The sequence below is a fragment of the Lithobates pipiens genome, unplaced genomic scaffold (assembly GCF_037356315.1).
Source record: "Lithobates pipiens isolate NorthernLeopardFrog02 unplaced genomic scaffold, aLitPip1_a1.2 Scaffold_25, whole genome shotgun sequence".
NCBI classification, from domain to species: domain Eukaryota; kingdom Metazoa; phylum Chordata; class Amphibia; order Anura; family Ranidae; genus Lithobates; species Lithobates pipiens.
In genome coordinates this window covers 160,865,146-160,891,757 of record NW_027507787.1, presented here as the reverse complement: position 1 = coordinate 160,891,757, position 26,612 = coordinate 160,865,146, and the positions used below count along the sequence as shown (strand labels likewise).

At 44.5% G+C, this 26,612-nt stretch overlaps 1 protein-coding gene across 5 annotated transcripts in view; it reads right to left on the bottom strand.

Moving 5' to 3' along the window:
* The window catches only part of SORCS1 (sortilin related VPS10 domain containing receptor 1), a 1,028,639-nt gene that overhangs the window by 360,945 nt on the left and 641,082 nt on the right, over positions 1-26,612 (bottom strand). For all 5 annotated transcript variants that reach the window (XM_077455080.1, XM_077455083.1, XM_077455081.1 and 2 more), the window contains exon 6: positions 7,975-8,039. In XM_077455080.1, coding sequence (XP_077311206.1) covers positions 7,975-8,039 — 65 coding nt within the window. The remainder of the gene's footprint in view (positions 1-7,974; positions 8,040-26,612) is intronic.

Below are 26,612 nucleotides of genomic sequence, written 5' to 3'. Positions count from 1 at the left end.
GTTCTTTTTCATGGCAAAAACAAAGGCCTTAGGGCTTCGGTCAGATCCATCTCCACGTGGGTGGTTCAGGCGATCCAGTGGGCTTATAAAGAGAAGGGCTTGGCTCCTCCTGAGGCGGTTACGGCACATTCCACGAGAAGTCTCTCTACTTCTTGGGCAGCTTCACGTCATGTGGCTCCTGAGGTTATCTGCAAGGCTGCCTCTTGGTCGTCCATTCATACATTTATGGCTCACTATTGTGTCGAACCTGCCAGTTTATCTTCTGTTGATTTTGGTTTAAAGGTGCTGTCAGTGGACAGTGTTAAATAAATCTTGGTTCAGCATTTTTGCCCACCCGAGTGTGTTTGGCGAGTTATTTCCCACACGTTGCTGCCATGGAGTCTGTCAGGAAAACGGAAAATTCCTATCAAAATACTTACCGTAATTTTCCTTTCCTGATGGACTCCATGGCAGCAGGAGTTCCCTCCCAAAATGGCTGGAGTAGGCTAGTTATCGAACACGGCCATGGGCAGGGAGCAAAGATTTATGGGAGTAGTGTCCTATAGGGTAGTGGAGGCGGGACTTAACCCACACGTTGCTGCCATGGAGTCCATCAGGAAAGGAAAATTACGGTAAGTATTTTGATAGGAATTTTCCGTTTTTTTTTCAAAATTTTCGGTCTTTTTTCATTTATAGCGCAGAAAATAAAAAACCGAGAGGTGATCAAATACCACCAAAAGAAAGCTCTATTGGTATGAAGAAAAGGACAAAAAAATCATTTGGTTACAGTGTTGCATGACTGAGTAATTGTCATTCAAAATGTGAGAGCACTGAAAGCTGAAAATTGGTCTGGGACTGAGGGGGGTTTAAGTGCCCAGTAAGCAAGTGGTTAAATACATTTTATACTTGCATTGTATTGAGACGGCAGTTATTGCACACAAGGGCCAGAAAGCTGCTTAGCCTTCGAGACCCATGAATAGCCATTGGGACCATCTCATTGAGGAGAATACCACGAGAGAGGAGCTTTTCTCAGCCTTTATCTGAATAGGAAAAAAAGAGACCCTTTTATTTATTATTATTTTAATTGAATTTAATATCTGGCAATCTATAGATCGAATTAAGCTGTGTAAGGCCGAGCGGAGAAAATCCTCAAATCTCTTTCGGAAAAGGGATAAAGCTTTTTAGGGAGACATTTAAAAAGGTTCATCTCAGCAATTCAAATGCTTTGATTAGCATGAGAACGATAAGAACTAATTTGCATTGAAACTTTTCATTGCACTTGGCCAGAGTTTCATTACAGAAGAGAATCATTTTAATAGCATTCTCTTGGGGGGGGGGGGGGGGGGGGGAAGGAGGCACGGTCCAGAGGAGGGGGGGGGGGGCACAGAGATGGCAATAGAAAAACAAGCAGATAAAAGAAGGCAGCGGGGAGAACTGAGAAATGTTTACCATTACACAAGATCAAGAAAGCCTGGCTGGGAAGAAAGTTAGTAAATATACTTAGTGCTTGCGTTGACTGCCTTTTGTTCACATCGGATGGGTTTTGCATTTATATGCAAGTCAATATGAGTGCAAAACCCATGTGAAGCAGGTCAGATGAGGTTCAGAAAATCAAAATGTACCTGTCAATGAATTCTGAAGCTTTAGCTCAGAGGTCTCCAAACTGTGGCAATATTCCTCCAGCTGATCCCAATCATGGTGCACAATTCCCCCCATTGACACCAATTGTGGGGCACTATTCCTCCCACTGACACCAATGATGGGGTACTATCCTCCCACTGACACCAATTCTTGTTTACGCTCACTGATGCCAGTGCATTTTCTTCTCCCACTAGCCACACTCCAGCTCCCCTAAAGTTTGTAAGGGGAGTAAACCGGCCCTTTGTTTTGAAAGTTAGGTGACCCCTGATCTAGCTAAAGGGACATTGGTCTTGTGCAACACATAAAATACACTAACAATAAGGATAGCTGATGAGCAGAAAAAGTCAGGCAGAAATGTGCTGGATCCATTTTAAAAGCCAAATTTATTTTTCTTTATTGAGATAAATTCCCGACGTGTAAAAAAAAAAATGTCTGCAATCCGAAGTTGTCCCTCTTATCTGTCATAATAGGTAGATGTCTTCCGTTTTCCTATTTTAATGATGCCCAGTGTCAGCCTGAAAGACTGAGGACTTTATTGTCAGTGCAGGTTGTCACAGGGTCAAGGAAGCTCATGCCAGTACACAGACTGATAAATCTGTACCCATGCACAGGCTGGATCACAGTTTTACATTACAAATGTAAGTGTGCAAGACCAAGAACATGTGCGTGTGCCTGTTGTTAATGATGGCACCAAACAGGCTATTTAAACTGGTCAGTGGCACATAGCCAGTGCGGTCTTGTCTGTGAATCTGTGATTTGTGACTTTGTGCCTGACCACCTATTACTGACCCCAGCTTGCAAATCAACTACGCTTTGGCTGCTCCTTCTGTTCCTGACCTGCTCATCCATTGTCGACTCCAACCTGAACCCAAACCTCACTTTCACTGATGCTACTGTACCTGTTTTAATTAACAGTTACTGACCCAACTTTCCTGACTTTGCAACAGTCCTAAGTTCCTGTGCCACAGTTAACCTGCATCCTGCAGTCTTTATGATGATGCCCTGCCTACACACCTGCCTGAGCCCACAGCTGACCCAATAAAACTGGAGAGTTTTTTAAAAGACCACATAGGTGAGTTTTTGCTAGAAAAAATATTTTAAGTAACAGATTGAATGGATTCATGAAAGACAGAAGTTGTCAAACAAATCTGATTTCTTTTTTATGAGGAGGCGAGGAAAACCTTGGATAAAGGAGTGGCTGTGGATGTGGTATACTTGGATTTTGTCAAAACATTTGGCACAGTTCCCCACACACGGCTATTGTGTAAGGCAGGGGTCTCAAACTGGAGGCCTTCCAACTGTTTTGCGAAACTACAAGTCTCATCATGGCTCTGCCTGTGGGAGTCATGCTTGTAACTGTCAGTCTTGCAATGCTTCATGGGACTTGTAGTTTTGCAACAGCTGGAGGGCCACCAGTTTGAGACCTTTGGTGTAATGTAAGGTAAAGTCTACAGGCTTGGAAAAATCAGTCTGTGAATTGTTAGAAAACTGGCTAAAAGACATAATTCAGAAAATAGTGGTTAATGATTCTTACTCTGAATGGTCTAGGGTTATCAGTGGTGTACCCCAAGGTTCAGTTTTGGGACCCTTACTTTTATAATATATTTATAAATGATATTGGGTCTGGGATTAAAAGTACAATTTCTATGTTTGCAGATGACACCAAGCTATGCAGTGGAATAACGTCCTCACAGGATGTCTCCAACTTACAAACTGACCTCAATGCTCTGTCTAATTGGGCGACTATATGGCAAAAGAGGTTTAATGTTGATAAATGTAAAGTTATGCAGTGGTGGCTAGAAACATGCATGCATCATACATACAGCTGAGGGAGTCAGTGGTGGCGAATGACCTGGGTGTTCTAGTAGATGATAAGCTTTAAGAGGAAGTAAACATCCCCTGATTGTATGTACCTATAGGTAGACCTATAATAAGACTTACCTATAGGTACTGTAAATATCTCCTAATCTTGCACCGTTTAGGACATATTTACTGCATACGCCGCCGATGATGTCATCGGCGCATGAGTTCTGAAGCAACGCCCTGTTTCATGACCGGCGGGTCCCACACGCATGCACGAGAGTGATGTCACATGGCTCTGGCCATTCACACACCCGGAGTCTGCGGAACCGGAAGGAAGACAGGAGAATGTGGATGTGGCCTTCAGTGTAAACAACAAGGGCTTTGCAGCTAAGTGTCACATAATGTGCTAGAATGCGATGCATCCTAGCACATTCTGCCTTTACTTTTCAGGTCACCAAAAAATAAAAGTCTTTAATAATAGCATGCAATGCCAAGCTGTAGTTTCCAACTGGAGAGAGGGAGAGGGAGAGGGAGAGGGAGAGGGAGAGGGAGAGAGAGAGAGAGATCATTTTGCCCCTGTGCAACTCATTAAAGCGGAGGTCCACCCTAAAGTGGACCTTCCGCTCATCGGAACCCTCCCCCCCTCGGGTGCCACAATTGGCACCTTTCAGGGGGGAGGGGGGTGCAGATACCTGTACAGTACAGGTATCTGCACCCACTTCCGGGATAGCTCTCTGCGGAAAGGGGCGTAGATTACGCCCCTTTCCGCAAGTGCCCGCCCCTTTCCGCAAGTGCCCCGCTGCCTGCTGGGAAACACACAGATCCCAGAGGCAGCGGGGACCGTCCTTATTGCGCAGCGCGACTCGCGCATGCGCAGTAGGGAACCGGGAAATGAAGCCGAAAGGCTCCATTTCCTGATTCCCATACCCAAGATGGCGGCGGCAGCACCCGAGAGACGATCTAGAGATCGGCTTCGGGTGCCGACATCGCGGGCGTGCTGGACAGGTAAGTGTCACTATTTTAAAAGTCAGCAGCTGCAGTATTTGTAGCTGCTGGCTTTTAAAAAAAAAAAAACGCGGAGTTCCGGCGGACTCCCGCTTTAAGACCTCATCTGGAATATGCATGAATATGAATATGTGATCCATATAGTGATCTTGGTGAGTTATTCACTTTACGGTCATCACAGAGGACAAGAGAGAACTCTTGGAAAGACTCCATCAAGAGGTGGTTCTGGCTGGGTCAGTAGATTGTTTTAAAAAAGGCCTGGATTCTTTCCTAAATGTATATACATACCTCCCAACTTTTTGAGATGGGAATGAGGGACACCTATTAGCAAAAGTATGCAGGCATAGGACACACCCTTGCCACGCCCCGATTAAAGGAGAATTGTACAAAAAAACAAGATTGGTTAAACCCACAAATGCTTTTTTTTTACCACTACTCTTCCTTTATATTGTCTTTAGAAATCAGATGAAAGGTTTAGCGCTGGAAAACACTTTTTGATAGATAAAACGTGCATTTTATATACATCTATATAGATCAGACCAAAATGAGGGACACATGAGGAGGAATGAGGGACAGAGGAACATTGCTCCAAATCAGGGACAGACACTCAAAATCAGGGACAGTTGGGGGCTATGGTACATAATATAAATGGGTACTAACAGTTATAGGTAAAGTTGATCTGACTGCCTCTTGTGGGATCAGGAAGGAATGGAGAAAATTGGATCATGCTTTATTGGGGTTTTTGTCTTCATCTGAATCAACTATGAGTATAGGATTGTATATATAGGATTGTAACTATGTATGTAATATTTTGCCACCTGTTTGCAGATCATATGGTTCTTAATTTCCGCTTTGCGGTGTTCCTGTGTTCAGTTTCTTTTCCATCATCTCCTGTGGGGTAGCACCCAGCACTGATCGGCCTGTATCTGCATCTGGCAAGAACTACAAGGCTCTTGTGTCACTCCATACCCTTGCACCATCTGCACACTTTACTTTACTTTTTCCTGATTTTTTTCAAGCCCCTCTACCAGGTACATGACACAGGGTCACATCCACTAAGAAAACATCATGGCATGCTTCATTCCCAATTTACTGGTGCAAAGTGATTGCAGTGAAATGTAAATGGATACAGAATAATTGAAAAATCAGAATGTCACAGGATAGTAAAAATAAGGTACAGCGAGAAGGTAACAATATAAAGGTAAACATAATATATATAGCACACTCCAATATCCCTTTAATGGTAGGTGCAACCCAAATTTCCCTGAGCTTGTTTCTGCTACTTGCCTTTTACAACACATTGCGGAGATGAACACACCCTAGACTGCAGTTGCAAGCTGCCGCAGAGGGGAGGAACCCTGGGGGAACACTCTTCCAGCTTGTTGCCTCCAGGGGCTTGTTACAATTTTGAAGCTTATCCAGAGCCATTTCAGCTTTGTGATTTAGCTATAGGTGATACAATAAAGTATATCTAAAATAGAGATGAGCAGCTTTTTTTAAAAGAGTTATTGGTTGTGCTTCAACCAAAACTTGTTTACATTAGCAGCAGCCCTTCCTGCCCCTCTGAAAAGTGATCCATGATGGCAGATGGCAGGCAGCTAGGAGATGATATGTCACCGTCTCAATGCCTGATTTAACACTGAAAAGCCTGCACCACCAAGCTGCAAACTTGTGCATTGAAAGCAGTTGCAGGGTGGTTACAGTGCAGTCCCATTTGAACCCACTTGAATGGGTCACATTCAGCAGCGGTAATGCCTACCAAGCACAACAGGGAGCATCATTTTTTGTGTACAGTTTTTTTGTGTATTATTTTTTATTTATTTTTTGCATGTGTGTACAAGAACCTCCAGCCAACCAATTACTTATTTTTACTCCCCTCAAGCCCTAAGTATGAAAAAGTCCTTAGTCCCATTAGAGCTTAATTCCAGGCATGTTCTTAATTGAACATGGAAGGGCAACGCATGCAAAACAAAACCAAAGAAATTCCCAGCTAGACTTACCGACCAGCCTGCTAAGCAACCAAATTGTCCTGCCCACAGTATGCATTTGCACACATTTGCAAATACACGCGCAAGCTACAGAGCCCTGTCAAGGCATCCCAGTATTTTCTGTGGTCCTAACTCTAAATTTTGGAACCTCCACAGTGGAAGAACATGCATTATAATGAATAGGTGAGTCTGGAGGGAGCTCACCCCCCCTTATAGGTACAGGGGCACATTGGACACCCAGCATATAGCACCATGGCAGCAAAGGTGTCTAGTACGTCTCCTCATCAATATTTCAACACCTGTCTTTTGCCTATTCATTATACTGCATGTGCTTCCACCGTGAAGGCTCTCAAAATTTTGGGTTAGGACTACAAAAAACACTGGGGTGTCTTGATGGGGCTCTGTAGCTTACGCATGTATTTGCAAGTGTGCAAACTAAACCCTTGATTTAAAAGGGGTTGTAAAGGTAAATATTTTTTCACCTTAATGCATTCTATGCATTAAGGTGAAAAATCATCTGACAGCGCCAGCGCCCCCAGCCCCCCAGTTTTACTTACCTGACCCCTCGAAAGTCCCGCTCTCACCCCCCGATGTCCTCTTCGCCGCTCAGCCTGGCCGCTGATTGGCTAGAGTGGATGGATTGAAAGCAGTGCAGCCATTGGCTTGTGCTGCTGTCAATCACATCCAATGATGCGGTGCGCCGTGGACGGGGCCGAGTGATACAGTGAGCGGCTATAGCCACCGGCTGTATCACGGGAGTGCGCCCGCAAGTGCTTCTCACCATGCGAGGGAGCTCGCATGAACGTGAGAAGTATTTGAGGGGGGAAGCCGAGACAGCTGCCAAGGGACCCCAAAAGACCAGGTTCGGGGCCACTCTGTGCAAAACGAGCTGCACAGTGGAGGTAAGTATAACATGTTTGTTATTTAAAAAAAATGTAAAAATAACTTAATGCATACTGTTAGACAGGACAATTTGGTTGGTTAGCATCATGGTATTTGGTCCGTCGGACTAGCACACAGAAGAACGGTTTTCCCAATTTTTAGTCCGTCTGACTTGGGTCCATCAGATAGATTTGAAACATGCTTTATTGCTAGGTCCGTTGGACTTTTAGAGAAAAAAAGTCAGCTGGAGCTCACACACAATCGAATTGTCCGACGGATTCCAGTCCAAGTCTGCCGGAAAGTCCGATCGTGTGTATGCGGCATTACTGTTTACAATACATTTTTCTGAAATTACTAATAAATATATGTTTAATTCTATCAACTATTTACACTGCAATTCTTGAAAGTAGGTCCCTAAATTGGGCCCAGCTGGTAGGGGCCCCAGTGCATTACTTTGCCCAGGGGCCCATGATGCGACTAAGATGGCCATGCCCAACGGGGATGGTTCTACCTTCTCTCCATTATATTGAAGACTCATTAAAAAATGGCTTTAGGTACACTTTTAATTTTAGCCTCTTTCTGTGAAGGAAACAACCCAATTAAAGTAAAATGCTGTATAATTAAAACAACTGGAAAGTTGGAACTGAGCAGAACAAAAGAACAATTTGTAACTTACGTCCTTCAGCAGTTTTGGTCTCCAGGTGGACCAGCTCAGCGTCTCTGTTCGAAATAGTCACTGTCCTGAGGGCAAAGAATACATTACAGACAAGTTAGACCTTCAGATTTTACATTTCATTTTATTTACATTGTTGTTTTTTGAGGGACAGCTTGCTGAAACAAATAGCAAGGTCAGGGAAAGATAAAATGCTAGCCCTCTAATTTGTTTAAAGCTGAACTCCAGGCACATAGTTAACTACAAAGATGAATTACACAGAAGGGATCTGTTTTACCTGAAAAAGAATTTGTATTTTGGTCCATCCAGTAATAGGAATTGTACAGCTCTACAACACAGCACAGGCATGACTGGCAAAGCAGGAATGTTTTTTTATTGTGAGTGAAACTTACAGGTTTCCTTCCATCCCCACCTTGTTACTGGACAGTGAAGGGGAAGCAGGAAACTGATGAGCTTGTCTCTCTGTCACTCTGCCCCTCCTCCTATCAGCATGTCTCCAGCACAGCAGAACAGCATATTGGCTCCTTGTGCTGCTGCTTCCTATCCTGGTCTAGGTGTAGGTGGTAGAATAGAGGCAGCCTCTGCTATACCCAAGGAGTGATAATGTCATTCCATCAGGTCAGCGATGCTGGGGAGTGAGGCAGATATCCTGTGATTGCTAAATCACTTCCCCTTGTCTCTTAGCAATAAACCACTACTGGCACTAGAGGGAGCCCTACTTCGGACTGTTTTGACCCTGGTCATGGGCTCTGGGCTCCATTTTGGGAAAGTCTGTGTAAAAAGCCATTTTGAGATGAAGATGTGCTATCTGCAAGGGGCTCTGATTATGAAAGTGTGTACCTAAGGACAGGGACCCATTTGTCAGGGGCAGTTTAGATTCACCCATTCACCTAGAGAGTAGATGTGAGTGTTTCTGTCTCTGGAGTGTCGAGGTTCTGGATCTCAAAGGTTTAAAAGTGTCTACCAACTGCCCTGCCATAATTGCTGCCCACTAGTTAGAAAAGTTACTCTAACAAAGGGAACCATATATCGGGGAGCTTAAGGAAGGCACAATTTACCTAGTCTCCTTTATGTAAGCATTGGACACTTGTTCTAAAGCCGTTTCTGCTGAAATTTGTTCCTCACTGTTCAGAGAACTGGAATTGAAGACATTGAAGTGTTGCTGTATTTGTCAGGTACTTTTGATCAAAGCTGCCTTAAAAGAACAATCATGTCGCCTCTCTCTTTTAATAACTCCTATACCAAAGTTGGGATCGCAACATTAGCTCTAATATAAGGAGACTGCAATAAGTTGATAAGTCAAATTCAGGTATTTACACTGCTTGTACAATTATTTAAAATATGTGATGTGTTGATGAATACAGAGCTGAATTGCTGTGTGTCTTATATATCTGTCCAGAATTCACCTTGAGGCTGGGTTCACATATGAGCATGAAGTGGCTTACAGCAGGAGTCCGTTGCGTCATCTTTCGCCGATTCAGGTCCGATTTCAGCCCCAATTTTTGGCTGAATTCTGACCTGAAACGGACCATAAGACGCACTGCATTCCTGAGCAAATTGCACCGGAGCCGTTGCAGAGATATGTGAATCGGCTCCTTAGAGAGCCGGTCACATTCTCCTGCTATGTGAATTGGATGTGGGGAAACCCACATCCCATTCGTTCTAGTGTGAACCCAGCCTTAAAGCGGGAGTCCGCCGGGACTCCCTTTTTTTTTTTTTTTTTTTAAAGTCAGTAGCTACAAATACTGCAGCTGATGACTTTTAAAATAGTGACACTTACCTGTCCAGCGCGCCCGCGATGTCGGCACCCGAAGCCGATCTCTAGATCGACACTCGAGTGCTGCCGCCGCCATCTTGGGTATGGGAATCAGGAAATGGAGCCTTTCGGCTTCATTTCCCAGTTCCCTACTGCGCATGCGCGAGCCGCGCTGCGCAATGAGGACGGTCCCCCGCTGCCTCTGGGATCTGTGTGTTTCCCAGCAGGCAGCGGGGCACTTGCGGAAGGGGGCGGGCACTTGCGGAAAGGGGCGTAATGTACGCCCCTTTCCGCAGAGAGCTAGCCCGGAAGTGGGTGCAGTTACCTGGATTATCCAGGTAACTGCACCCCCCTCCCCCCTGAAAGGTGCCAATTGTGGCGCCGGAGGGGGGGGAGGAATCCGATGAGCGGAAGGTCCATTTTAGGGTGGACCTCCGCTTTAAAGTGAGTTTCTTATGAGGAAAGTAAAGAGCCTGCAATAGCTGATCTCCTTCTGTAACCCCTTGGCGCATGACTGACCTAGAACAAGTAGGAAGACCAGCAGACATGTCTTCTCTTGTAGTCCCACTATGTGAGCTTGTTGGACATCCCATGCCAAAACCATGACCATTATTTTGAAACTCCCCTCCACCTCCTTTCTCCAATATATGGCTATAACAGCAGCACTTTGCTGGAAAGGATCTCCACAATATTTTGGAGCGTGTCTGTGGGAATTAGTGTTCATTCAGCCAACGCAGTTTTCTTGAGGTCAGCACCAAAGAGCACACAGGGAGCTTTGTAGATCTTTTAACATAGGAACAGATCGTTCACATGACTTGGGGAATCAGCAGGACTTGGAAGTGTAGAGAGGAAGAGGCAAGGGCCTTCAACACAATCTGTATTCCCCATATAATGCCATTGTAACACCTCTAACTGGCAATTCCACAACAATTTATACCTTAATCAATGGTAAAGTGGTTCTAAAGTTTAAAATATATATATATATTTTTTACCTTAAGTCATTCTATGCCTTATAAAAAAAAAACTTCTGGATGCAGCTCCTTCCCCAGCCAACCCTTATACTTACCTGAGCCCCATCTCAATCCAGGGATGTGCATGAGAGCAGAGGCTTTTCTGGGTCTATCTCTCCTCTTTGGCTCAAACAGCAGCAGCATCCATTGGCTCCTGCAGCTGCCAATCACTGCAAATGAGGCAATGAGGGTGGGGGGGTGGGGCCGAGCCACTTTTTGTGTGTGTGAATGGACACACAGAGTGTGGCTCAGGAGTGAGCCTGCTTGAGTACACCCATAGCAAGCTGCTTGCTATTGGGGGCACTTAGCAGGGGGAGGAGCCAAGACCACTGGAAGAAGAGAATCGGTGTTGTTCTAAAGCACAGACCAGATAAGTATTACATTTATTTTTATTTTTTTAAATCTTTACCTTTTATTTAATTAAATAATTACAACCTACACAGGCTTACGGACACTAAGGTTTGGCTTATTTAACTAGAACAGGGGGTTTCACACTTTCACACCTTCCGTCCTGTTCATCAACAATCAACCAAGTCTCCCTGCTACCTGTGAGTAGTGTTGGGTGAACAGTTTGGGCCGAGCAAAAGTTTGGCTCGAACATCGCCAGTTTGGGTGAATTTTTCTCTGCGTTCAGTGGGATGTTCACTCCTCTTAGCACTCCTCTTAGTCAATATGCTGTTAGGAGCGGGGCTGGGAAGACCAGGCTACATGCCCTCAACATGGGGACAAGGGCCTCTTCCCAACAACCCTGGGCTATGGTTGTGGGGGTCTGTGGGTAGGGGACTTATCAAAATCTGGAAGGGGGCCCCAGATCCTGACCCCCCATGTAAATATTATGGGATAGGTAAGGGGGCGGAGCCACCTAGTGACATCACCTGGTGGCACTGCCCCTTGTGACATCACCAACCCAGCATGCACCAGTCAGTGATGCCAAATGGGGGTGTGGCCACCAGGTGCCTTTGCTGAGTGGCTCCGCCCCTTTTTGTATTGCTGGGTTTCTGACAATATCTTGCAGCCTCAAAGTACAGTTAAATATATATATTTTTTCTTTAGAAATTAAATTTTTGCTGCAGCATGTTCTTTACATGCTACAGATGCATCACTTTACAGGCAGACTAAGGGAACCCCTCAGGTGCTATATTACATTTTTATTGTTTCACTTTAAGCATCAATAAAATCAGTGCACCTTTAAAAGATATTGTTTTAAAAAGAAAATTGCATTGATACACGTTCCCCAGGACAGGACCCAGGCACCCTTTTTTATGACCAATAACTTGCATATAATCTTTCAAGATCGGGTACCATAGACTTCAATGAGGTTCGGTGTTCAGGGCCAAACTTTTTTGCAATGTTTGGCTGTTCTGTTGTGAACCAAAGCAGGGGTTTTCAGCCCATCTTTACTTGCGAGGATATACGGAATATACTGGGATATCTTCCTGATGCTTATTAGACCTGTAGAAATGGCTTGGATGAGCTACAAAACAATTTCAATATTACAGAACAAGTTCAGTTGAATGACCCAATCTACTAGGTATACCATGAATGAGAACCCTCACAGACAGAGAGGTGGAAATGATACAGGCTGGAGAGGATAAATGAGTTACAGTATGTTAGAATAAAGAACTAGGTAATTAGAAGTTACTGTGCTCTTTTTGCCTGGCTGTTAGCTAATGTTGAGTCATTGTTGATATTGACATGATGAGTTAATGATGATGTTGAGTTAATGTTGAATTGTTGAGATGTTGAGATAATGATGATGTTGAGTTGGAACAATGCAGTATGTAAATCAGATTATTTGTATTTAGTTGCTGCATACTTACTCCACCACCGTGACTTAATTATAAGGTTCAAGTTTTCTGTAAATCCCCAGAAATTGCAAACTTTACAGGTTCCCTGACAGAATTAAAGTGGTTGTAAAGTCTCAAGGTTTTTTTTACCTTCATGCAGTCTATGCATAAAGAAAAAAAACCTCTTCTGTGCAGCATCCCGAGCCCCCCACCCCCAATATTTGCCTGAGCCCCATCTTCCTTCAGCGATGTGCACGAGAGCCTCGGCTCTCCCGCAACTCTCCCTACTGATTGGCTGAGACAGCACTGGAAGCCATTTGCTCCCGCTGCTTTTAATTACAGCCAATGAGCCAATGAGGAGTGAGAGGGGGCGGGGCCGATCCACGGCTCTGTGTATGAATGGACACGCAGAGCCTTAGCTCATGAATGAGCCTGCTGGGGGTGCCCCTTTTGCAAGCTGCTTGTTCTGGGTGCACTCGGCAGGAGGGAGGGGCCAAGAGCGCCGGCGAGGAACCTGAGAAGAGGATGATTGGGGATGTCCTGTGCAAAACCACACAGCGCAGGTAAGCATAACATTTGTTATTTAAAATAAATAAAGCCTTTAATATTATTTTAAGCAACAACCAATAATGCAGTGCATAACCTTCACCCCTGGTCAGCTGAGTCCCAAAAGCCAGTCATTTGAAGCAATCAACCTGTAACAAACTGCATTATCTAAGTCATTTTTATTTTATTTCATCTAAGTCATTTTTATTTTATTTTATTATGCTTGCGGATAGGAGGAGAAAGGAGGGGGTCATTTCCTTAATTCAGCAAAGCTCCTCTACTATTTAATCAGTAATCAGTGACTGGGGAGGAGTTCAAAGGTTTTGGAAGTTTGTGAATCGCTAAATTTCTGCCCAAAATTTTCACATGCTCACTGCCAGAAATAAGTAACATCCATCCATGGCCAAAAGTTTTGAGAATGACACAAATATTAATTTTCACAAAGTCTGCTGCTTCAGTGTTCTTAGCCCTTGTACACACGGTCGGAGATTCCGACAACCAAATAGTAATTCAACGGATTAATTCCGGAAGAGGTCCGGAAGTGATGTTGCATACACACGGTCGTACTAAGTTGTCGGAAAATCCGATTGTACATAACGTGATGACGTTATTTCTTTATGACGGGACTACATTCAGGCTAGTAGCCAATAGCTTTGGTCTAGGAATTTGATCTGAGCATGCGTGGCACTTTGTCCCTCGGAGTAGGCTACACATGATCGGAGTATGTCTGATCGGAGCATTTTGTCGGAAAATTTTACCGGCAAGTTGGAAACAGTCTGATGCAGACCACACACAGTCGGAATATCCGACAAAACGGTCCGATAGGACACATTCCATCGGAATCTCCGGCCATGTGTACAAGGGCTTAGATCTTTATGTCTGATGTTACTATGGTAAACTGAAGTATAATTACAATAATTTCATAAGTGTCAAGGCTTTTATTGACAAGTTTATGCAAAGAGTCAATATTTGCATTGTTGACCCTTCTTTTCAAGACCTCTGCAATTCGCCCTGCTATGCTGTCAATCAACTTCTGGGCCACGTCCTGAGTGATGGCTACCCATTCTTGCATAATCAATGCTTGGAGTTTGTCAGAATTTGTGGGGGGGTTTTGTTCACCTGCCTCTTGAGGATTGACCACAGGTCCTCAATGGGATTAAGCTCATGGGATTTTTCTGGCCATGAACCCAAAATTCCTATGTCTTGTTCCCCAAGCCATTTAGTTTTCACTTTTGCCTTATGGCAAGGTGCTCAATCATGCTGAAAAGGCATTGTTCATCACCAAACTGTTGGTGACAAACAATGCCTTTTCATCATGAATGGACTTGGATGGTTGGAAGAATTTACTCTCGGAGGATGTTTTTGTACCATTCTTTATTTGTGGCTGTATCCTTAGGCAAGATTGTGAGTGATGGCTAAGAATCAATCCCACATCAATCCCACATATGAATGGTCTCAGGATGCTTTACTGTTACTTTTCTTCTCTGGACAGGGTTTTTCCCGGGCTGCCTCAAACAATCGGAAAGGAGATTCATCAAAGAAAATTACTTTACCCCAGTCCTCAGCAGCCAATCCCTGTACCTAATGTTTTTCCTGGAGGGAAGTGGCTTTTTTGTTGCTCTTCTTGACACCAGGCCACCCTCCATACTCATCAGTCAGGCCAACAGGGGCAGTGTGGAGGTCAGGTGGAAGTTGTAGATGGAGTACTGGAGTAGAATGTTGGAGACCCTTCAGAGTAGCCCCCTAGTCTGCGGGGGGGGGGGGGGGGGTTTGACCTTGGGTCTGGGGCTCAAGTGCTGAAAGGATCCTCTCAAGACACATGGAGAAGTCCTGTCCAGAGGCACAGGAACAAGAGTGAGGACAGCAACAGCCAGCTAGCACATCCAAGAGATCCCCAGGGAGAAGACAGCTGGGTGGCTGGTAAGTGAGACTGGGAGAACTGTGGTAAGTAGCCAGGAGAGCTAGTGGAAGGGATAGCTGCAGCCAGGTGGGCTGGCAGTGCCTGAAGAGGTGGTGTTGAGATCAGTAGCCACAGAAATGTAGCTGGACACTGGACTTTTCTCTACACACCAAAGGGACCATTGGTCCCTGCCTGTAAAGGGCTTTTGCTTAATATGGCTGAGTGCCTTTCCAGATCATCCAAAAAGTGTTCCAGCAGGGTCTGTCTTGTTTCTGCAAGCAAGTAATGTGCTGCTGGAAGAGGAGTGTATACAGATAGTGTATATAGTTGAAGTGTCCCTGAAGTTTTCCAGTCAAGTGGACATCCCATAATCATTTTATCTACATCCAAGTTTTTTAACCCCTAATAAAATACAAAAACAAAGTGGCTGGACTTTTTCCTGTCTCAAGTGAGCCTGTGGAAATTCAATGTGCCTGGCTGTGCAGGGTTGGGGATCCCTATTCACCAGCAGCTCCTACGGAGGATGCGCTACAGCAGAATGAAGTTTCAGAGGCCAAAAACACTCCCCCTTCATCAGGGCTAGAAAAAATTTACAAATACAAAGGCCAGAAATCTAAAAGTAAAATATCATGAATATAAAAATGAATATAAATCTAAAATTAAAAAAAAGTAAGCGACTTGTATATTCGTTTTTTCACTCTTGTCCTTTTACTTTTAGATTTACGACCTTTTAGTGTTTTGTAGCCCCGATGAGGAGGAAGTCTGTTTGACCCCCAAAACACATCAGACTTATTCTACTACTTCTCAATTTTATCATTAAATTACGATTAAATTACCTTGGACTCTTGGATGTTTGCTTGGTGCTCTCAATGGATTAGATGTAAGATTTATCACCACATGACAGGCTGTACTGAATTATGGACCCCGGTAAAACAGCGTACCATCTTCTCAGATGGCCTGCGGTCTTTTTCTATCTATCTAACCTAGAACTTTTAGCTCTATAAGGTTCAGATACACGTCAATGGAAATTGATCTATCTTTTGCATTTCAAGCTTGGATTTATACATCTGATAATATTTACAAATACTAACAGTTTTTGGAGGATTGAGTCATGCTCCCATGGACCTGATGGACTAGGTCAGTGATGGCGAACCATGGTACCCCATATGTTTTAGAACTACATTTCCCATGATGCTCAAATACACTTCAGAGTGCATGAGGATCATGGGAAATGTAGTTCCAAAACATCTGGGGTGCCAAGGTTCGCTATCACTGGACTAGGTGATTACAGTATCTTACACATTGATTATACAGCACCTTCTAAAGGTTTCGCAACAACTGGAGGGCTGCCAGTTTGAGACCCCTGATCTAGAACGTACATTTAAAGTCCCACGTATATTTATGTTTTTTTGTAGAGTTACGCAAAAGGGATGGTACCTTCTAGTGGTAGATTCAATTGAACACTTAGCCCCCACACCTCAGAATTCAAATTTTATGTAAGATAATTGATCCAAGGAAGCGTCAAAGCATCTACTAGCCAAACATTTCACAGGTCAGCTATGACAGCTCCAATAAATATGTCATAATAATCCTATAATTTTAAGTTTTTTTTCTCAAACGTTGGTATATTTCCTGTATGTTTGTGTGTGATTTACAATGACATTTGTGCATGTTTAAAATCCACTTACTAAGAATTTTCCAGGCACCTGTGGACAGATTCATTCTAGCGATGTTGAATATTTTTTACGTATTTGCATCAATTAGCACATAAACTATCTAATTTTTACCAATTTAATAATAAACTCTCAAACTTCATATATTCAGTCGAGGTGCACCTAGTGTGACCCCCCCCCCCCCCCACACACACACACTGTTCCCCAAAGCTGTCAAGTTTCAGGGATGGGTTGTGTATTTAGTAAAACTGGTAATAAAATTGCTTGCGTTTTCTTATCTGCATTGAAAAACAGAGCTTAAAGTGACTCTGTCATGAGACAATTATGGGGGCTGCCATTAGACTCCATTTACATGGCCATACAGAAGCCAAACAGTGCAGACCTGCAGCTGCCATGAACAGCTGTCCATTGAGAAGAATTAGAAGAGGCAGCTGTATGCGGTCATGCTCTGAGGGTTACGTAAAGCTCCCACATGTGCATTGACATATTCTCTAAATGCATTCAGAATGTATGTCTGTGTATGTGCCAGTGCTTTACACAAGCCTTCCCATTAGGGTGGTTTTTATGTGTACAGTGGGTTTTAAATGGCTCCTAAGACCTGTTCTTGGGCCCCTTAGAACATTACTTTTTTTCACAAAAGTAAAATAAAAACAGTGAAAAAAAGATTAACAGTACACAAATACGAGGTGCTCCTGATATCTCAACAGAAACATAGGCCAGGTGGGCATGCATGCACATGACTATCCACAAACATGTGGAGAAGTGCCACCTAGCATGGAGGAGACATGACCATTAGGGTAAACCTGCTGTGGGCAGGTGAACGTAGTCAGTGAGAACGGTAGGGTCACAGTGCAATAGAGCAATGAAAGAACATCAAATTCTGCTACAAATTGGAGAAAACAGTAACATAGACACATGAAATGTTAGTGCAAGTGTACGGGATGGAAGCCATGAGCAGAAAATGTGTTTATGGTTGGTTCCAACTCTTTTGCGATATGACTGGGGATGAGCCATGCTTGGGTCAGCCTTCGACAAACAGAACCCCAGACGCGATCAAGCGAGTGAGACAAATGCTGGCACGAGATCGGAAACTGACTCTATGACTGATGGCCTGAGGAATTGGGCATCAACAAGGACACGGTGTGCACTATCATCCGCAAACATTTGGGTAAGTGCAAGATCCGGTTTGTGCCCCACAAGCTGACAGATGAACAGAAAGCAAAATGGATGGAAACCTCTGGAGATTTCATTACCATTTGTGACAAGGATCCATACTTTCTCCCAACCATCGCCACAGGGAATGAGACTTGGTGCTACCAGTTTGATCCAGAATCCAAGTGGCAAATGAAGGAATGGCATTCACCATCTTCCCTGCGACCCAAAATTAGTCGCCCACAAAAGTCCAAGGCCCTGCCTGAAGAACATCATGATAGGCGCACGTTTTGCATACATTGCAGCAATCCAAGAATGCGTGACAGCGGTTCTGCGATCAATTCCTAAAGAGTTTTCAGAAGCTTTATGAATGTTGCCAAAAATGTGTTGTGAAGGATGGCGATAATTTTGAAGGCTAATAAAGGTTATGTGTTTGTATCTTCTGTTTTGTTTGTTTTCTAATATCATTCACCAAACTTTTTAGTAAAAAAAAAAAAAAATATACTGTACAAAATGAAACGAAGAAACAAAAAAAGCTAAATGAAAAAAAAAAAAAAATTAACTAATCACAACCTCCAAAAAACACATCCTCTAAATAAATAAATAAAAAAGGGATATGCAGTATCTCACAAAAGTGAGTACACCCCTCACATTTTTGTAAATATTTTATTATATCGTTTCTTGTGACAACACTGAAGAAATGGAACTTTGCTACAATGTAAAGTAGTGAGTGTACAGCTTGTATAACAGTGTAAATTTGCTGTCCCCTCAAAATAACTTAACACACAGCCATTATTGTATAAACCGCTGGCAACAAATGTGCGTACACCCCTAAGTGAAAATGTCCAAATTGGGCCCAAAGTGTCAATATTTTGTGTAGCCACCATTATTTTCCAGCACGGCCTTAACCCTCTTGGGCATGGAGTTCATCAGAGCTTCACAGGTTGCCACTGGAGTCCCCTTTCACTCCTCCATAACGACATCACAGAGCTAGTGAATGTTAGAGACCTTGCACTCCTCCACCTTTTGTTTGAGGATGTCCCACAGATGCTCAATAGGGCTTAGGTCTGGAGACATGCTTGGCTAGTCCATCACCTTTACTCTCAGCTTCTTTTAGAAAGGCAGTGGTCGACTTGGAGGTGTGTTTGGGGTCGTTATCATGTTGGAATACTGCCCTGCGGCCCTGTCTCTGAAGGGAGGGGATCATGCTCTGCTTCAGTATGTCACAGTACATGTTGGCATTCATAGTTCCCTCAATGAACTGTAGCTCCCCAGTGCTGGCAGTACTCATGCAGCCCAGACCACAACACTCCCACCACCATGCTTGAATGTAGGCAAGACACACTTGTCTTTGAATTCCTCACCTGGTTGCCACGACACACGCTTGACACCATCTGAACCAAATACGTTTATCTTGGTCTCATCAGACCACAGGACATGGTTCCGGTAATCCATGTCCTTAGGCTGCTTGTCTTCAGCAAACTATTTGTAGGCTTTCTTGTGCATCATCTTTAGAAGATGCTTCCTTCTGGGAAGACAGCATACAGATCAATTTGATGCAGTGTGCGGCGTATGGTCTGAGCACTGACAGGTTGACCCCCCCCACCCCTTCAAACTGTGCAGCAATGCTGGGAGCACTCATACATCTATTTCCCAAAGACTACCTCTGAATATGGCGCTGAGCACGTGCACTCAATTTCTTTGGTCGACCATGGTGAGGCCTGTTTTGAGTGGAGCCTGTCCTGTTAAACTGCTGTATGGTCTTGGCCAATGTGCTGTTTCAGGGTATTGGCAATATTCTTATAGCATAGGCCATCTTTATGTAGAGAAATTCTTTTTTTCAGATCCTCAGAGAGTTCTTTGCCATGAGGTGTCATGTTGAACTTCCAGTAACCAGTATTAGAGACTGAGAACGATAACACCAAATTTAAGACACCTGCTCTCCATTCACACCTGAGACCTTGTAACACTAACAGGTCACATGACACCAGGGAGGGAAAAGGCTAATTGGGCCCAATTTGTACAGTTTCACTTAGGGGTGTACTCAATTTTGTTGCCAGCGGTTTAGACATTAATGGCTGTGTGTTGAGTTATTTTGAGGGGACAGCAAATTTACACTGTTATACAAGCTGTACACTCACTACTTTACATTGTAGCAAAGTGTCATTTCTTCAGTGTTGTCACATGAAAAGATATAAAAAATATATAAAATATTTACTAAAATGTGAGGAGTGTACTCACTTTTTTAGGTTAGCAGTAATTAAAGCGGGAGTCCACCGGGACTCCGCGTTTTTTTGTTTTTTTTTAAAGCCAGCAGCTACAAATACTGCAGCTGCTGACTTTTAAAATAGTGACACTTACCTGTCCAGCGCGCCCGCGATGTCGGCACCCGAAGCCGATCTCTAGGTCGTCTGTCGGGTCCTGCCGCCGCCATCTTGGGTATGGGAATCAGGAAATGGAGCCTTTCGGCTTCATTTCCCGGTTCCCTACTGCGCATGCGCGAATCGCGCTGCGCAATAAGGACGCTCCCCGCTGCCTCTGGGATCTGTGTGTTTCCCAGCAGGCAGCGGGGCACTTGCGGGAAGGGGCGGGCACTTGCGGAAAGGGGCGTAAGTTAAGCCCCTTTCCGCAGAGAGCTATCCCGGAAGTGGGTGCAGTTACCTGGATTATCCAGGTAACTGCACCCCCATCCCCCCTGAAAGGTGCCGATTGTGGCACCGGAGGGGGGAGGGTTCCAATGAGCGGAAGGTCCACTTTAGGGTGGACCTCAGCTTTAATATAAATAGGTTTTGTAGGAATTGATATTATACACTACAGCAGTCAATATCTGTACAGTGTCACCAAGCTTGGGTCTGTATTACCAAAGGATGGCTTCTGCTGGAGGGATGGCAGTCTACAGTGTACTGGAATGGCACTTGGAAGCTGCTGGGTGGACTACTTTACTGGCCTGGATACCAGAATGTCTCCTGTGAACATGCATTATCTCTACTCAACAGTAACCCCTCCCTGTACCCTAAACTCTATCTAACAAGTGGGTTTCACATCCCTGACCTACCACTTGCTCCAGAATGAAGTGGGTACCCTATTTTTTAAGGACAAGCTAAGAAGACCACTGGAGATCTCAACAGGTTGCAGGATCCCACCAGACAGCCCTCCCCTTTGAGATATGGTTGGTCCTTATGGGGATGATATCCCTAACAGATTCCTCTCCATCTGTAATAATGGCACAGTACCACCTACAGAATGGAGGGAAGACTTGCACCTGCCTGTATGTTCGATAGCCTGTAGGAGCTGGGTCTTGTTCTGGAGGAAGAGTTCCCAGCCTAGAAGGACTGCTACCATTCTAGGCAAGTTAGCTGATAGCCTTCATAGAATTTACCAAAGCCCAGCTATGCTAGGGCTGAGGAGAGTCTATATTCCTGAAGCCCTTCAGTGAGGGTGTGTACTAAGTATCCAGCCTGGAAATTCATGTTACGGTGTCTAGTCATTATTGGGCAGGATCAATCCAAGTATCGGGAGACACAGCAAGTAAAGAACTGGAAGTGGGATCCTAGAAACTGTTTGCTGTTTAACCATTTAAGATCCGCCCTATAGCAGTTTTACTGCTACAAGACGGCACCTCTGTGCCGTATCACGTAGATATACATGAGCCAGCATTTCCGGGTAGGGGGCGCGCATGCTTGCCGCCAGTGACTCACTCTGTTTGTGATCACACACAGCAAGAGTCAAGGTACCATGGACTCAATGTCCGCCAACACCCGCCGATCATTGAGCAGGGCAGATCGCCATTCTGACAGGAGGGAAAACATGGATCCTGTGTCTGCAAAGCAGGGAATACATTTCATTTCTTCCCCTAGTAAAAGCACCTCCCACAAATAACATTGGTGGGGCACACAGTTAACCTTTTGATCACCCATGATGTTAACCCCTTCCCAGCCAGTGTCATACAGTACAGTACAGTGACAGTGCATATGTTTTAGCACTGATCACTGTATTAGTGTCACTGGTCCTCAAAAAGTGTCAAAAAGTTAAGGCCTTCGATTTTCTGTCTTGGGACTACCTATTCTACATATTGCCTCACTATGGCTTTGGCCCAAAATTCTTGTCTACGCTCCAAACATTATACAATTCACCTACTGCACCCCTAATGGTTAAAGGGTACTCTTTGAGCCATTTCTCTATTTATAGAGGGACTCGTCAGTGCTGTTCTCTATCCCCATTGTTTGTCCCAGCCCTCGAACCACTTGCCATGAAAGTACACAATTGCATAGATGTGAAGGGGATAGTTTGCAGAAATAGGGAGCACAAATGCACCTTGTTCGCAGACAATATCTTAATGTTGATCTCGACACCCATCACAACTCTCCCTAACTTCTATGCAATACTCCAGCCCTTCTCCATTATCTCCGGTCTTAAGCCGCGTACACACGGGCGGACTGTCTGGCCTACTTAGTCCGCCGAAACACATTTCAGCGGACAGTCCGCTCGTGTGTGGGCATCAGCGGACTTTTTCAGCGTGCAGTCTGGCGGACTAAGTATTTCGGAATGTTGGAAATACTGTCCGCTGGACTCGCATTTCGGCGGACAATCCGCCCGCGTGTGTGCCAGTCCGCCGTACTTTTGAAATGAGCGGACTTTTCCCGCCCGGAGAAAAGTCCGCTCATTTCGAGCGGGTCTCCAGGTAGGCGGGGCCCACGAAGGAGACGTCGCTGGCCCCGCCGCCTGGTATGGACTTAAAGGGGAACCCCAACGCCGAAAAAAACGGCGTGGGGGTCCCCCCCAAGTCCACAACAGACCCTTGTCTGAGCACGCTACCCGGCCGGCCAGGAAAGGGGGGCGAGCGAGTGTCCCCCCCTCCTGAGCCGTACCAGGCCACGTGCCCTCAACATGGGGGGGTGCCTTGGGGAAGGGGGGCCGTGCGCCCCCCCCACCTCAAAGCACCTTGTCCCCATGTTGATGAGGACAAGGGCCTCTTCCCGACAACCCTGGCCGTTGGTTGTCGGGGTCTGCGGGCGGGGGGCTTATCGGAATCCGGGAGCCCCCTTTAATAAGGGGGCCCCCGGATACCGGCCCCCCACCCTATGTGAATGAGTATGGGGTACAGCTCCGGGGGTCTTCCGTCTTCGGGGGTCTTCTCGCCGGACTCCTCCGCTATCTTCTTGTAGCTCTTTTGCTAGCGGAGGAGTCCGGCTTTCTTCCTCGCCGCCGGCCTCTTCTCCCGACTTCGGGGGTCTTGTCCCCCTCTTCGGTTCTTCTGCCGGGCCACCGCACCTTCTTCTAGCTCTTTTACAGGCGGTGGCCCGGTCTTCTGTCGCCGCCGCCGCCCGTTCTTCTTCTATCCAGGGTTGTCGGGAAGAGGCCCTTGTCCTCATCAACATGGGGACAAGGTGCTTTGGGGTGGGGGGGGCGGTGCGGCCCCCCTTCCCCAAGGCACCCCCCATGTTGAGGGCACGCGGCCTGGTACGGCTCAGGAGGGGGGGGCCCCCACGCCGATTTTTTTCGGCGTTGGTGTTCCCCTTTAAGTCCATACCAGGCGGCAGGGTCAGCGACGTCTCCTTCGCGGGCCCCGCCTACCTGGAGACGCGCTCGAAATGAGCGGACTTTCCTCCGCGTGTGTGGGCGAGTCCGTTCATTTCAAAAGTAGGGCGGATAGTATGGCGGACTTAGTCCGCCGTATTAGTCCGCTCAAAAAGTGCCGTGTGTGGGCAAGTCCGTTCATTCGAAAGTATGACGGACTGTCCGTCGGATTGTCTGACGGACTAAGTTGGCCAGACAGTCCGCCACGTGTGTACGCGGCTTTACAATCAACCATGAAAAGTCCCGGGCATTAAATATGTCATTACAGACTAGCACAATAGAAACCCTTCAAAAGTCACACAAGTTTAATTGGGAATCAGAGGCCCCTTTCATAACTGGGCATCAATCTGACACCCTCCTTGCATACTTTATACTCTCTAAACTATCCTGCACTCTATAAACAATTAACAATGGAAATGGCAACTTCATTTGCCATCCTGGTTTGGCAGACTGCATTCCCTAAAAAATGAACATACTTCCAAGGATTGTATACTTCTTTTATACTCTACCAGTGGCTTTAGTGCATTCTGATTTTCTTACATTCTAAAAGAACCTTTTATCGTTTATTTGGGGAGACAAGAGGCCTAGGGTGAACAAGCGTACATTATTTACACCTAAACAAAAAGGAGGTCTGGGTGTTAATGACTCATTTAAATATTTTTACGCAGTCAAGTTGGCCCAGCTCACAAGATTTCATTCTCTTCAATCCCATTCACTGTCGATGCAAATGGAATCTTACTCCTGTCTACCAAAGCTGATTGCTCATGTGATGTGGCTGCCGGCGATGGACAGGCCTCCAATTTTATGTCCATATCTTTCTCTCTCCTTTAGCACATGGGACAGGCTTTCCAAGTCCCACACATTTAAGTCACTCCATTGTCCATTACTTCAAAATAGGGAGTCCACCCCGGGCCTCACTTCCCATGTATTTAAATGGTGGGAATAAGGGCTTTATGCGTATAGCAGATTTTTGTGACCATAGGGGGATCCTGACCAAACAAACTCTGATGGAGAAATATCAAATGCTGGAACTGAAGTGTTATACAGTAAGCATACTCAGAACAAGCACTTTCTCAACACCTTATCTCATGAATCAGATATAGTAACCATGACACCTATGGAATGCTTATGTTATAAATATGATAAAATCCAAGATGATATATCAGAAATTTATACTATTCTAACGCATACCTCAGTTAAACAGGACTACATGGTCAAATGGGAACCGGACATCCAGGAAAATCTTCAGCTTGAGGAATGGCACTTGATAGCTCAGGAATCATTGAGGACACTCATCAATACCTCTATCATTGAGGCTAAATATAATGTACTTTTAAGATGGTATACGGTGCTGACCAGACTGGCCACTTATGTCCCAGAAGCATCTTCAAAATGTTTCAGAGGCTGTGGTCAGGAAGAGACAATGTACCATATATGGTGGCAGTGTCGTAAGGTTAGGCATTTTTGGATCAGTCTATAATTTAATTTATACCCTCACCCAACTTAACCTGACCAAGTCTCCAAAACGTGCTCTGCTAACATGTAATATTTGCACCTACTAAAATAACCATATCCAGAAACTGGAAGTTGGCGATAATACCAGTTGACCAGCTCAAGCACAAGCTTTCCTGGCTCATGATAAATTAAGGACTATCTGCAATATTAAATCACAAAATGAAGGTGTTTGGAAAAATCTGGGGTCTGTGGATCAGCTATCTGACAAATGATCCACCAGGCTATACCTGATTAGAATGCCTTCTGGCGTGTGCAAGCTGGATTCTTTCCCCTCCTTTCCCCTACACATCTCTTATTCATCCTTGATTCCTCTTTTTCTTTTCCTTTTCTCCCTTAGTTCTTTTACTGCCATGTTAAACACACTTTTACTACAGCGAAAGATGGTGTGTCTCTCTCTGCTTAGAGGAGAGAGCTCACACTTCTGAGAGTGTAGGACATATCTTGAACTCAACTGAATAACTGAGCCTCCTGAGGACAGAGAGACACAATGTACTGATTATACTGTAGCGTCTCTAGATAGGCAAAAATCCCTAGAGTGCCGAGGCTCAGGAATATACTTAAAGTTTATCAACAAGGGTTTAGGACATGTGATAAGGGTAGTCTTACTTGACAACAAAGTAGAAAAAAGAAAATGGTACTGCGCTACGGAAAAAGTAGTAGGTAATTCCCTGAAGTTTACTTATAACGTCTAAGGGGTTATAAATAACCCAGTCCACTTACACCCGCCATAGAGTCCAACACAGAACCTTGGTGTAAGATAAATTAATTGGTTTTATTTATTTATTTTTTCTTACTTTATCATTTTTTTACATTCTATTTTTACATTTCATCTCATTATAAATATAAAGCACCTTGATAAGTATAATTTTCTTAGCAAACTAAAGGACAGCGCCATTCCTACTTTCTTTTCTCTTTCCTTACTTGACAACAAAACCCGTGGAAACTGTGGAGCTTAAAATTCCTTTTTCTTTTACTTTTTCTCTCTCTCCTTTGTTTCGATTATTATGTCATCTCAATATGTAACTCATACTGTGGATATTTTATAATATAAATCAAAAGACAGGAAGGGAGATTAGGGATTTTGGCGGTGCTGGTTAACAAAATACAATTAATTAAAGTACAAAATTTGTAGTACAAATATTTATTAAGTTTGAAGTTAAAATCAGTAGCAATATATGCTTAAAAGATACAGGATAATACAGTACAGTGGTTGTTCTTGTTAAGCACACATAGTCCCGACATGTTTCGCATTGGATTGCTTCTTCAGGGGATGTGTGAATGTTTGAACAAAATCTTCAACCACTACGTTGATGGTAAAGTAGGGGAATTGTCCACCTCGGGGGTTAACTGCAGCAGCGCTGAATCGCAGGGGGCTAAAAAGCCAACCCAGGGAAAATGGGTTGGATAGTTGTAAGAAATGGAGACGCACGTATTTAAAAAAGTTTTTTTTCTTTTTAAGGGCTCAGGGAGACACACCTGCACAGGAATACCAGCAAGAAATACAAAGTCTGGAGTCTATAATGTTTGTACCAATGCTGGAATCAATCCAGTCTCTGTGGAAAATGCCAAAAAAAAAAACATTGAAACATAAAAGTGTCAGTTAGTATTAGAATGTCCACTGCAATATTGCAGTCCTGCTATAAGTCGCCGATCGCTGTCATTACTAGTAAAAAAAGAATGAATAAATAAATAAATAAATATTTCATAGTTTGTAGATGAAACCTG